Source organism: Tachyglossus aculeatus, chromosome 10, assembly GCF_015852505.1.
Source record: "Tachyglossus aculeatus isolate mTacAcu1 chromosome 10, mTacAcu1.pri, whole genome shotgun sequence".
Lineage (NCBI taxonomy): Eukaryota > Metazoa > Chordata > Mammalia > Monotremata > Tachyglossidae > Tachyglossus > Tachyglossus aculeatus.
Genome location: NC_052075.1, coordinates 49261881 through 49275330, shown reverse-complemented (window position 1 = coordinate 49275330; position 13450 = coordinate 49261881). Strand labels below are relative to the sequence as shown.

The 13450-nt window shown below is 48.7% G+C and overlaps 1 protein-coding gene across 4 annotated transcripts in view; it reads right to left on the bottom strand.

The window, feature by feature from the left end:
• BRAF (B-Raf proto-oncogene, serine/threonine kinase) overlaps positions 1-13450 on the bottom strand; it is a 155379-nt gene that overhangs the window by 9363 nt on the left and 132566 nt on the right. For 3 of the 4 annotated variants that reach the window (XM_038752156.1, XM_038752158.1, XM_038752159.1), the window contains 5 exons: positions 12385-12431; positions 12006-12124; positions 9891-10022; positions 2638-2772; positions 767-920 (listed from right to left, as the gene is read on the bottom strand). In XM_038752156.1, coding sequence (XP_038608084.1) covers positions 767-920; positions 2638-2772; positions 9891-10022; positions 12006-12124; positions 12385-12431 — 587 coding nt within the window. Of the gene's footprint in view, positions 1-726; positions 921-2637; positions 2773-9890; positions 10023-12005; positions 12125-12384; positions 12432-13450 lie in introns of all 4 variants that reach the window. The other variant, XM_038752157.1, reaches the window with a different exon arrangement.

The following is a 13450-nucleotide window of genomic DNA, read 5'->3' as shown; positions in this document are numbered from 1 at the left end:
TGGGAATTGTGGCCCGGCTCAAATAAGTAGTGTATGGAAAGCAGCAGTGTTTTAGAGCAGCGGTGTGGCCTAGTGGCTACAGCCCGGGCGTCAAAAGGACCTGGGTTCTAATCCCGGCTCCGCCGCTCGTCTGCTGTGGGACCGTGGGCAAGTCACTTAACTGCTCTGTGCCTCACTTACTTCATCTGCAAAATGGGGATTAAGACCGTGAGCTCCATGTGGGGACCGTGTCCAACCTGATTAGCTTGTGTCTACCCCAGCACTTAGTACAGTGTCTGGCACATAGTAAGCGCTTAACAAATGCCATTGAAAGAAAAAAAAAAGGAACCGTTCTCTGAGGGAGCTGACATTGCGCTGCGAAGTGGCTGCTCTGTACAGAGATTGGAATTAGGGAGAGTGGGGGACGTGGGGGCCTGTCCTCAGAGCTGTGTTGAAACAAGACCAGGAAGCAAGGCTATATGGGCTTTTCTCACCACAGTCTTTCTGGGTTTGTATTTGGGTGTTTTAGAAAGACCGCTTTGAGGCTGGCGGTCGGAAGGGCTTCCCCCGGGAGACTCCCAGACCGGAGCAACCGAGTCCGTCCTCTCGGCCCCTCTTCCAGGGAGAGAGACAGAGAGAGAGAGAGAAAGAGAGAGAGACACTCGCTGGTAGAATCTGCAGCCCCCCGCTCCCCGGGGCCTCCCATCTGCTAATCTTCCTCTCAGCCCCAGGACCCCCCCCACACACCTCTCACGCGCGATCCTCTTTCAGTGAACGGGAAACCCACCGTATCCCCCTGCTTGGATGGGCGTTTTGGGAGAGGCGCACGCGTACAGACTAAAATCCTCCGTTTGGAAGCCGGCCCGGTTCAACGAGGGCTCAGATGCACTGCGGTGGATTTTTGGCAACGACCGGGCCAGGAGCTCAATGGAGGCAAGAATCTGAAACAGACGGGGAGGAAAAAGGACGATCAACACCCGGGGAAGCGGGGTGGGTCGCCCCGATTTCGCAGCAGCCTCACTGGGCCTGCTCCGCCCGACGCCACGGGGAATATCGGCGGGGTGCAGCGATCACTGAGTCAGGTCCAGCCAAACGGCGCTTTTCTAATTCGTAGGCCAGCCCGTTGGATGGATTGCTCCGCCGTCCTCGGTACTCTCCCGGGGTCCACGTTTAGAGAAAACGCCGTTCCCTGAAATCCAACTCCAGAGAAATCTCCCTAAGGAAAACCCCGCTTCTCCCCCCGCCCCGGGTGAATTGCATCCGCCAACATGGCCGTCTTTTGTTTATCTCTTTGATTCTGCACCAGCTTTTGGGGGGGGGGGGGGGATGGAAATGTTGGGGAGGGGACGCTGACTGTCGACAGGGGCCGCGGGGCCAGCAGAGGGAGCTCGAATTGCAAAGACAAATTTGGCGACAGCGGAATTGAAGGCTGCCTAATTAAAAATAGATGAAGTGGATGCTGATTATTGGGACATCAGACCCAGGCTACTTCAGGTAACTAGACGAACGCTCAGATCATTCAAAAACTACGCACGACCCTGCGGGGCGCTCTGGGCATGTTACTCCCCTCCTTAAAAATCTCCAGGGGCTACCAATCAACCTACCCATCAGGCAGAAACTCCTCACCCTCGGCTTCAAGGCTGTCCATCACCTCGCCCCCTCCTACCTCACCTCCCTTCTCTAGCCCAGCCCGCACCCTGCGCTCCTCTGCCGCTCACCTCCTCACCGTGCCTCGTTCTCCCCTGTCCCGCCATCGACCCCCGGCCCACGTCCTCCCCCTGGCCTGGAATGCCCTCCCTCCGCACATCCGCCAAGCTGGCCCTACTGAGAGCTCACCTCCTCCAGGACGCCTTCCCAGACTGAGCCCCCTCCTTCCTCTCCCCCTCCTTTCCCTCCCCACAGCACCTGTATATATATTTGTACATATTTATTGCTCTATTTATTTTACTTGTACATATTTACTATTCTCTTTATTTTATTTTGTTAATATGCTTTGTTTTGTTGTCTTTCTCTCCCCTTCTAGACTGTGTTGGGTAGGGACCGTCTCTATATGTTGCCAACTTGTACTCCCCAAGCGCTTAGTCCAGTGCTCTGGACTAAGTAAGCGCTCAATAAATACGACTGAATGAATGAATAGTCCAGTTTGGTTTCACAAGCCGTATTTTCGAGCCCCCCAACTTGCCACGACCCCTCCACGTTCAGATCATCGGCTTTCTGAGATAGTTCAAGGGGGATCTCGCGGCTCCGGGGCCAGCACTGGCTTTTTTCCTGGGAATTCTGAACTTGGGAATTGCTCTACCTGGAATTAACGTCTGTCTCCCCCTCTAAGCCGTAAGCTCCTCGTGGGCAGGGATCATGCCTACCGGTTCGACCGCGTGGCACTCTCCCGAGCGCTTAGTACGGGATTCTGCACACGGGAGGCATACAACCCACACCTCTGCATGACTGATTGATTGGGAAGACGGAGACGCAACTCCCATCTCCTGCATAACGACTCTGCACGAGTAATAATGCTCCCTTGTCTCCAAATCACTTAAGCACATATTTCCTTGTTCGGAGAGCGCACACTCAGTGAACGGACTCTCAGGCTCACCGTAAGTACAGCTAAAGCCCCCGGGAAGAAGGTTAGTTTGAAAATGCCTACCGGGTCCCTCTTACCTGTGGAAAGAGCGGCCTCTCGTCTCTTTTCTTCTTCAGGCACTCTGCCATTAATCTCTTCATGGCTTTTGGACAATTACTCCGCACTTTACTGAGGTCTGGAGACAGGTAGCCCCGGCCCACCATAAAAATGATCTGAGAGAGAGTCCCAAAATTACACGGTTATGGAAATCGTCCTTGCGGGGTAGTCGGAAAACAGAGCAGAAACCTTGGACGTTAGCAGTCTGAAAACGCTCCACATCGACGCCAGGAGCTGCGTAGCCCATCTCTCGGAAAAGCCGAAGAACGTGGGGCCTACGAAGGTTGCCATTTCTGGGCCAAACCCACGTCCAGCCAGTCTGGTATTGAACCTCTGGCAGCGGCAACAGGGAATGATTCAATTTTAGTTTAGGCCTGGTCTCTGGGCCACGTACCGTACTATTCTATTTATTTTAGTTTGTTAATATGTTTAATTTTGTTGTCTGTCTCCCCCTTCTAGACTGTGAGCCCGCTGTTGGGTAGGGACCGTTTCTAGATGTTGCCAACTTGGACTTCCCAAGCGCTTCGTACAGTGCTCTGCACACAGTAAGTGCTCGATAAATACGATTGAATGAACGAATGAATGGATCTGTTAGGCTACATGATGCTTTCTGGAGGAAGGAAAAACTGTTCTAAAATCTTCCTGTGCCAGTCAATCGTATTTATTGAGCACTTACTGTGCACAACGTGCTTGGGATAGTACAGTACAACAGACACATTCCCTTGCCCACAGCGAGCTTACAGTCTAGAGGGACTATGTCTTGCAGTCCGACACTTCTTCCTTCCTGGGGTTGGTCAAGCCACTCAGATCCTGCCTTGAAGAGCGAGACTGTCTCTGGAGGGCTGCCTGGAGGCAGGTCATTCTTCAGGTGCAACGAAGAATCAATCAATCAATCACTCGTATTTATTGAGCGCTTACTGTGTGCAGAGCACTGTACTAAGCGCTTGGGAAGTACAAGTTTGCAACATAAGAAGAATGTGAAAAGCCGTGTGCCCAGTGGATAGAGCACAGACCTTGGGAGTCAGAAAGACCCGGGTTCTAATCCTGGCTCCGCCACTTACGTGACCCTGGGCAAGTCGCTTTTCTTTTCTTCTCTGTACCTCAGTTACCTATCTGTATAATGGGGATTAAGACTGTGAGCCCCGTGTGGGACTAGAACTGTGTCCAACTTGATTAGCTTGAATCTATCCCAGCGCACAGTACAGTGCTTGGCATATGGGCTTACAAATACCACAAAAACAAAACCAACCAAAAAACCCTGTTCTGCTGAAGGAATACATCTGTCTGTGGCATGTTTGATCTCAGAAGCTTTTAGACTGTGAGCCCACTGCTGGGTAGGGACCGTCTCTATATGTTACCAACTTGTACTTCCCAAGCGCTTAGTACAGTGCTCTGCACACAGTAAGCGCTCAATAAATACGACTGATGATGATGATAGGGCCCACACTTTATTCATTCATTCAATCGTATTTATTGAGCGCTTACTGTGTGCAGAGCACTGGACTAAGACTTAAGAGCATCAAAGGTTCAAAACAGTTTCTAAAACTGTAGATCCCTTAGCTGGAGAGAATCTCAAATAAGCGTTTAGTACGGTGCTCTGCACACAGTAAGCGCTCAACAAATACAATTGATTGATTGACTGTCCAGTCCAATCTGCTTTCAGGCAGGACCACGCCAAGGCAGGTGGATATTGTGTGGTCTGCACCCAGTAAGCCCTCAATCAATACCATTAATTGACTGATACTGGCTTTGCTCTTCCAAATTTTACTCATCATACTGCCTCCATTCTCCACATTTTTTTAAGCCCCAAATCGCTTTCACTCTCTCCAGATTTGACTTTCAAAAAACATAAGCAAGGAAAGGAAGGCTGGTTTCTCCGGCTGAATTGTCAGGGGACACTTTTAAGAGTGTCCTTGCACCTTCCATGTATGTGAATTAAAAAATGGGCAGGCCGTATTTCAGCGTGAACTGCTTTGTTTTTTTTTTTTAAAAAAAGACTCATATTATCCTAGTCCCTCTCACTTAGAAAAGCAAATTCTGGTTTTACATCTCTGCTAGATGTGCAACAGAACTCATTATTTCAAACGTGCAGCATTTTCTCCAACTCAGCCCACGTTTCTCTGCCCTTGAATCTGTCTCCTTAAGCGTTCGATATTCACCCCACACTCAGCCCCACGGCACTTATGTTCTTAGCCATAATTTATTTTGATGCCTGTCCCTCCCTCTAGACTGTAAGCTGCCTTGTGGGGATGTATCGTCATCAGTGGTACTTCTGTGCCCAGCTGTACAGAGCGCTCGGAAGAGTACGGTGCAGCGGAGTTGGGAGACATGTTCCCTGCCCTCACTGAGCTTACAGTCTAGAGGGGGAGACAGGCATTAATGTAAACAATTTATAATATGCAATTTCTAGATAAATTGCTGTGGGGCTGAGGGAGGGGCGAATGTCAAACGCCGCTGTAGCACCTAGCACAGCGCTCCGCACACAGACTGTAAACTCAGTGCGGGCAGGGACCGCGTCCACCAACTCTGTTACACTGTATTCTCCCCAAAGCTCAATAAATACGATGGAGTGATGAAGTGCTCAAAACATAGCACTGATTGATCGATCTATCGGCCAATTATCCGCTTCCCTCGAGTGCTTCCCTTCCTTCTCCTCGCCCTTCACAAATGGCAAACTCTAGTCCTACGTCAAAAGGCCACCTCACTTGGCTCTCTTGTGGGGGGCAAAGCAGCGCCTTTTTGAAGCCCCGTGGGCTCCGGGTAATAACAATAATAATAATAATGATAGCATTTATTAAGCGCTTACTGTGAGCAAAGCACTGTTCTAAGCGCTGGGGAGGTTACAGGGTGAGCAGGTTGTCCCACGGGGGGCTCAAAGTCTTCATCCCCATTTTACAGATGAGGGAACTGAGGCCCAGAGAATAATAATAATAATAATGATGACATTTATTAAGCGCTTACTCTGTGCAAAGCACTGTTCTAAGCGCTGGGGAGGTTACAAGGTGATCAGGTCGTCCCACGGGGGGCTCAGTCTTCATCCCCATTTTACAGATGAGGTAACTGAGGCCCAGAGAATAATAATAATAATAATGATGACATTTATTAAGCGCTTACTCTGTGCAAAGCACCGTTCTAAGCACTGGGGAGGTTACAAGGTGATCAGGTCGTCCCACGGGGGGCTCAGTCTTCATCCCCATTTTCCAGATGAGGTAACTGAGGCCCAGAGAATAATAATAATAATAATGATGACATTTATTAAGCGCTTACTCTGTGCAAAGCACCGTTCTAAGCGCTGGGGAGGTTACAAGGTGATCAGGTCGTCCCACGGGGGGCTCAGTCTTCATCCCCATTTTCCAGATGAGGTAACTGAGGCCCAGAGAATAATAATAATAATAATGATGACATTTATTAAGCGCTTACTCTGTGCAAAGCACCGTTCTAAGCGCTGGGGAGGTTACAAGGTGATCAGGTCGTCCCACGGGGGGCTCAGTCTTCATCCCCATTTTCCAGATGAGGTAACTGAGGCCCAGAGAAGTGAAGTGACTTGCCCAAAGTCACACAGCTGGCAATTGGCAGAGCGGGGATTTGAACCCATGACCTCTGACTCCAAAGCCCGGGCTCTTTCCACTGAGCCACGCTGCGGTACCCCTGCGCCGCTCACCCCGATCGGCCCACGAGCTAGAGAAGGCTCGCCACCCCGTTTCTGAGGTGGTGGTGTGGAAGAGGTGGTCTGAAGGCATTCGCACACATCAGCGGAAGCCCGTCACTGGAAGTGTCACCTCTGAATCCAAATGGTGGCTGGATATACTCCCGTCCCTGTTCATTTTGTGAGATGAGAACTCCCGGGCTCTTCTGGATAAGCCAGAGGGATCCACTGGAGTGGGTACAGGATTTCTCACCGCACAAAACTGGCATTGCTATAGCAAAGATGACCACGGCCGCTCTGTGAAGAAGCTTCTCCTTCCAACTTTTGGTCTCTGAGCAAAAGAACCCACCCATTAGAAATAAGGCCAACGCCTCAATTATTTGGAAGAAAACACCCCTACGTAAATACGTCTAACCCCGCTGCTTCCCACCTGCCAAAGCCTTTTGCTGTCTTGCTAGAGAAGCAGTGTGGCCTAGTGGAAGGAGCCTGGACCCCATTTGAAAAATGGGGATTAAATCCCACTCCCTCGTCCCCAGTCTGGGAGCCCCGTGCGGAACAGAAACTGTGTCCAACCTGATAACCTTGTTATCTTCCCCGGTGCTTAGAACAGTCCCCTTCTAGACTGTGAGCCCACTGTTGGGTAGGGACCGTCTCTATATATGTTGCCAACTTGTTCTTCCCAAGTGCTTAGTCCAGTGCTCTGCACACGGTAAGTGCTCAATAAATACGACTGAATGAATGAATGAACAGTGCTTGGTACATGGTAAGCGCTTAACTACCACAATTGCTGGCAAAATGATTTTACCGATTTCTATTGTGAAACCCGTTCAACATCATTCTTCCATCTGAAAGATTTCTTTAGTAAAGAAGAAGCAGAAATGAGGGAACAGTCAAGCCCCTGGAAGAGGGATGAAAAAGTCTGACGAAGGTTGTAAAGCGAGTCCGAAACAGGTCAAGAGGGAGATGATGCCTAGATTGGGAGCCCCGTGAAGGACAGGCCCTGTTTAATTCCCTCCTGCACATCATCATCATCATCAATCACATTTATTGAGCGCTTACTATGTGCAGAGCACTGTACTAAGCGCTTGGGAAGTACAAATTGGCAACATATAGAGACAGTCCCTACCGGGCTCATTCATTCATTCATTCAATCGTATTTATTGAGCGCTTACTGTGTGCAGAGCACCGTACGAAGCGTTTGAGAAGTACAAGTTAGCAACATATAGAGTCGGTCCCTACCCAACTACAGGCTCACAGTCTAGACTTCATAATAACTGTGGTATTTGTTAAGTGGTTACTATGTACCAGGCACTGTACTAAGTGCTAGGGCAGATACAAAGTGAGATGGAGAAGCTAAAGCCCATATCCGGTTGAAAGATATGCTACTATTTGACGGTCAGGATTTCTGTAATTTATCTAAACAAATCCAAGTCAAAACTCAAATGTCAGGAGGTTTCAACAGGGCTAAGAGGAGCTAGGAAATGAAGGAGTGTGGCCTTCTAGACTGTGAGCCCATTGTTGGGTAGGGACTGTCTCTATATGTTGCCAACTTGTACTTCCCAAGTGCTTAGTACAGTGCTCTGCACACAGTAAGCGCTCAATAAACTGTGGCTCAGTGGAAAGAGCACGGGCTTTGGAGTCAGAGGTCATGGGTTCAAACTTCTCTGGGCCTCAGTTCCCTCATCTGTAAAATGGGGATTAAGACTGTGAGCCCCACCGTGGGACAACCTGATAACCATGTAACCTCCCCAGCACTTAGAACAGGGCTTTGCACATAGTAAGCGCTTAATAAATGCCATCGCTATTATTATTATTATAAATACGATTGAGTGAATGAATATAGTGGATAGAGCCTGCATTTGGGAGTCAAAAAGACCTGGGTTTGAATTCCAGCTCTGTGACTCCGGGCAGATCACTTCACTTCTCTGGGTCTCAGTTTCCTCATCTGTGAAATGAGGATAAGACAGCGAACCCATGCGGGACATGGACTGTTGCCAACCTGATTAGCTTGCATCTGCCCAGTGCCTAGCACAGAGTAAGCCTTAAGCAGATACCATAAAAAAGTCCTCCGCTACAGGAATATGGCCACTGTTTTCTTCAGAAGAGCAGAGTCACGTCCAGTGGGTTGCTAGGCAATCCCAGGAGCAAACGAGTGCACTGCAATGTAAACTGTGTTGAAAAAATTCAGAGGCAACCCAATGATGCATGGACATCTTTAAAAAGCAGGTCAGTAGCTGTATTTCCAGGAGCGGGAATTACGGTCCACTTAAACACGGAGAAATGGAGGCCTGGATACTGCAAGAAAAGGCTATCATGTGTTGTTGAGTTTTTTTTTTTAATGGTATCTAAGTACTTACTACGTGTTAAACACTGTTCTAAGTGCTGGGGAAGATACAAGTTAGTCAGGTTGGACACGGTCCCTGTCCCACAGTGGCCTCCAGTCTAAGAACGAAGGAGAAGAGGGACTGAATCCTCATTTTACAGAGGAGGAAACAGAGGCCCAGAGAAATTAAGTGACTTGCCCCATACCACACAGCAGACAAGTGGCAGAGCCAGAATTAGAACACAGGTCCTCTAACTCCCGGGCTCATGCTCTTTCTCCTAGGCCACGTTGCTCCTTACCTAAGGTCCGAAAAAGGGAAAAATTGTGCACTCCCGGAAAAAAAAAATGAAAAAAACCCCAAAAACGTTTTTCTACTTTCTGGGTACTAAATAGAGGCTGCAGCAGGGAATTGCTGTGGGTGAATTGATACTTTCAGTTACAGAGAATCTAGATCCTTGGCGCTATTCTGTAAAACAACGGCGATTTCCAATGACTGGACTGAAGAGAAGAAAATAGGGGGGAAAGGGGAGAAGAAATATGTGTGTGTGTGTGTGTGTGAGAGAGAGAAAGAGGAACTATAATGGCATGCCGTCAGCAGACACAACCAAAAATTTGATTTTGGTTTGATTTGATTTCCAGCTGGTTAGAACATGGCTGTCAGTCAAGGAATGGCAGGTTCTAGACTGTAAACTCATTTTGGGCAGGGAATGTGTCTACCGACTCTGTTAAACGGTACTCTCCCACACAGTAAGCGCTCAGTAACCACCACTGATTGACTGTAAGCTCACCGTGGGTGGGGAACGTCTACCAACTTGGTTGCATTGTTCTCTCCCAAGCACTTAGTTCAGGGCCCTGCACACGTTAAGCGCTCTATAAATTTCAACTGAAGATGATGTTGCTCTGATTACTCCATCTCCACAACAGACGGTGGGAACAACGGTAGCGAGGCACAGTCATTTCAAAATGTTATTTTCTGGGGGTGGGAGGCAGGGGCAGAGACTTTGGGCCCGGTCATCTCCGGGCCCCCGACCTCTATTCTGAAATCTACGGCCGGTCTGACACGTTGCTTAGAAGCCCTGCGTTTTAACAAGTTTTATTTCCTTTCAATAAGGTAATGTTTCAGAGGCGGGAAATGAACAATGTCAGATTTATGTCAGAAACCTGAATAGTTCCCTAAAAACAACACCTTGTACAAACCACAGACTACAATGAAACTGACACAAATCAGAGAATAACAGAAACCTCAGACGGCACGCAATATTTACCTGGTCCCTGTTGTTGATGTTTGAGTACGGCAACTGTCCCGTCATCAGTTCATACAGAACAATCCCAAACGCGTACACGTCCGACTGAAAGCTATATGGGTTTTTATCTTGCATTCTAATTACCTCCGGCGCCTGCGGAAGACAAAAGAAGAAAACCGTTTCCGTGGCTCCTGCATCTCGCCGGGCTTCAATCGGATCTTTTACATCCCACCTGCCGAGATCGAACCCTAGGAGACGAACAGCCCTGCCACCCGCAGCGGACGAGTGTCGGGATTAACGCGAGAAAAAAGAATCGCCCCTCAAAATGGCTTTAACGCATTAACAGCCGCAGCAGAGGTTGAACCGCCGAAACCAAAGAGGTGCTTTCGTGCTTTCTGCAAACCCTGGGTGGGCTGACTGTCATCTTGGGGTGACATTTATCTACTTTTCACTGAACTCCCACCACGGATTATAGGCTGCTGGGCCAGACCTTTCATTCATTCATTCATTCGTATTTATTGAGCGCTTACTGTGTGCAGAACACTGTACTAAACGCTTGGGAAGTCCAAGTTGGCAACATATAGAGACGGTCCCTACCCAACAGCGGGCTCACAGTCTTCCTCCCTGGGCATTTACATTCATAGCTAGCAGACCTTCCTGTACCGTAAACACATAAAACGAGCAACGGACTCTACGGATAAGGTAACAGCACTTCGGTTTCTCCCTCAGAGCGGGGCCCACCCTCGCTCCAAATAATAATAATAATAATAATAATAATGTTGGCATTTGTTAAGCGCTTACTATGTGCAAAGCACTGTTCTAAGCGCTTGGGGGGATGCAAAGTGATCAGGTTGTCCCACGTGGGGCACACAGTCTTAATCCCCATTTTACAGATGAGGTAACTGAGGCTCAGAGAAGTTAAGTGACTTGCCCAAGGTCACACAGCAGACACGTGGCGGAGCCGGGATGATCCTGGGAAGAACGTATCTGCTAGTTCTACTGGATTGTACTCTCCCAAGCGCCTAGTACAGTGCTCTGCAGAGAGTAAGCACCCAAAACATACCAGTGATCGACTAATGGAGTGATTAGCCGCCAACTGGAGATAAATGTCAAGTGTTGGGGCAGTGACATTTTGACCAGAGAATAAGACGCATCACAGAGCCGCTGTCAAAAAGAAATGACTGCTACCTATCACCCAGCCCTCTACACACTGCCTCAATCGAATACATTGAAGGAGCGCGACATAGTGGATAAAGCATGGGATCTGAGTTCTAATCCCAGCTCTGATGATGGCATTTATTTATTAAGCGCTTACTACGTGCAAAGCACTGTTCTAAGCGCTGGGGAGGCTACAAGATGATCAGGTTGTTCCACTAGGGGCTCACAGTCAAGCCCCACTTTATAGATGAGGTAACAGGCACAGAGAATAATAATAATAATGATGGCATTTGTTAAGCGCTTACTATGTGCAAAGCACTGTTCCAAGCACTGGGGAGGCTACGAGATGATCAGGTTGTCCCACGGGGGGCTCACAGTCAATCCCCATTTTACAGATGAGGTAACTGAGGCACAGAGAAGTGAAGTGACTTGCCCCAAAGTCACACGGAGCCGGGATTAGAACCCATGACCACTGACTCCAAAGCCCGGGCTCTTTCCACTGAGCCACGCTGCCTCCTTCTTGCTGCCTAAACTGAATCTAGTCGCCTCACTTCTCCGTGACTGTTTCCTCAACTGCAAAATGGGAATTCAGTACCTCTTCTCCCTCCTGCTTAGATTCTAAGCCCCATGTCAGACTGGGACTGTATCCATTCTGATTAATTTACCCCAGTGCTCAGGACAGTGCTTGACACATAGTAAGCGCTTAACAAACACCACACACACAAAAAAAAGTGAAGCAGAAAAACACTCCCTCCTCCCCCCTATCTTACAAAGAAACAGGCTAAACGGTCTTCAAAGACTTCGCCTACTTGGACATAACAGTTAAATGAACTCCGATTTTACGCTTCCGTTAAAGGCGGTGAAAACGCTAGAGTTGGAGCCTTCGAAGACCTCCAAGTGAAGGAGAGGCAACTACGGTGGCTACCTCAAGATGTCAAAGCGTTGTCAGAGCAACAAGGAACGATTCTTAGTGCTCACCATCCACAAAATGGAACCAGACAACTGTTCGAACTGATGGGACCCACTCCACCGGGATTTCACTGTGGCTAGACCGAAATCCCCTATTTTGACTGTGAGGTCTTCATGAAGAAATATATCTGAGGAGCAGTGGTAAAGGACAAACGCATTTCACCTTCCAAAAGCTCAGCTGCACGGAACCTGAAAGTTTTAGTTGGACCATCGCAAGGAATGCTTTCAGTACTTATCCCCACTCCCTGATAATTCACCCAACCCCGAGTGTCGCGTCTCGGCATTGGGAAATTCGGCAGGAGAGCTGCTTTACAAAAAGGAGGAGTTCTGTTCGCAGAAAGGGCCGGGTGTTGCCAGATTTCCCCATCATATCTCTCTGGAAGGATACTATTACTCTTGAGGTCTCTGTGGATGATTGACTTGGCGTGCAGGTAGCTGAAAGACAAAGAATTATTTTAAGAGGGGAACGGGCCAAAGGCTGCCATCTTTAAACTCAGAATCCGCATGCTCAATCATTCATTTAATTGTATTTATTGCGTGCTTACCATGTGCAAAGCACTGTACTAAGCTGGACTACATGTACGTGTACGTTGTTCTAATAAAACCCCAGGAAATGGCACTCTCGACGGGGCTGCCGCCGCACTTGCTAATTCTCAAGCTACGGAATAGGAACCTCACCGCTGCTGGAATCTGAGATGGTCGGAGACCAAGATAGATCCACTACTCTGTCCGAGTTTTCTGTTAAGATCACCAGGTGGAAGCCTTAGCCAGGATTCCTGAATTAGCCCTTTCAAAACTGCAGGGGCCCCACTCACTACCCAGAACAGTCCCCAGTCCATCTTTATTTCAAGTTTTCCTTCTGATCTTCCTTTTTTTTGTGTGTGTGTGTGTGGGTGCTTTATGCAGGAAGCATAACGGCCAATCCTGGTGTGCGTTTAATAAAAAAAAAAAAAAAAAAATCCAGGCTACTCGGGGCTCTGAAATCAGTTGAATTCCATTTTGGGTTCATCACTTTTATCCAACCATTTGAGGATTTCTAATTCAGGAGGGCCATCAAAGGAGGAGTTCTGAGTCACTGACCACCGTTTTCCTCTGGGACCCGGCTCTGAGCATAATGGGGGGGAATGAAACAGCCGGCTAATCTCCTCCTCATTCAAACTACATTTACCTAACAGGGTGGGATGGACTGATAATGTTAACAGCCTCAGAAGTCTGAATTTCGATTTCACTCCATGGGCCCAAAGTCCATCATTTTTCCAACCCCAGTTGGCAGCTTCCCACTCCCTCTTCCACCTAAAATTCTGGCCTCTCCGTCTCCCCTCTACGTCCAACCCCAACCACTTCCCCAATCCCAGACGGCTAGCCCGTTCCTCGCCTCAATCACAGACGTGGGAGTCAGGAGGACCTGGGTTCTAATCCTGGCTCTGCCACTTATCTGTCGTGTGACCTTGGGC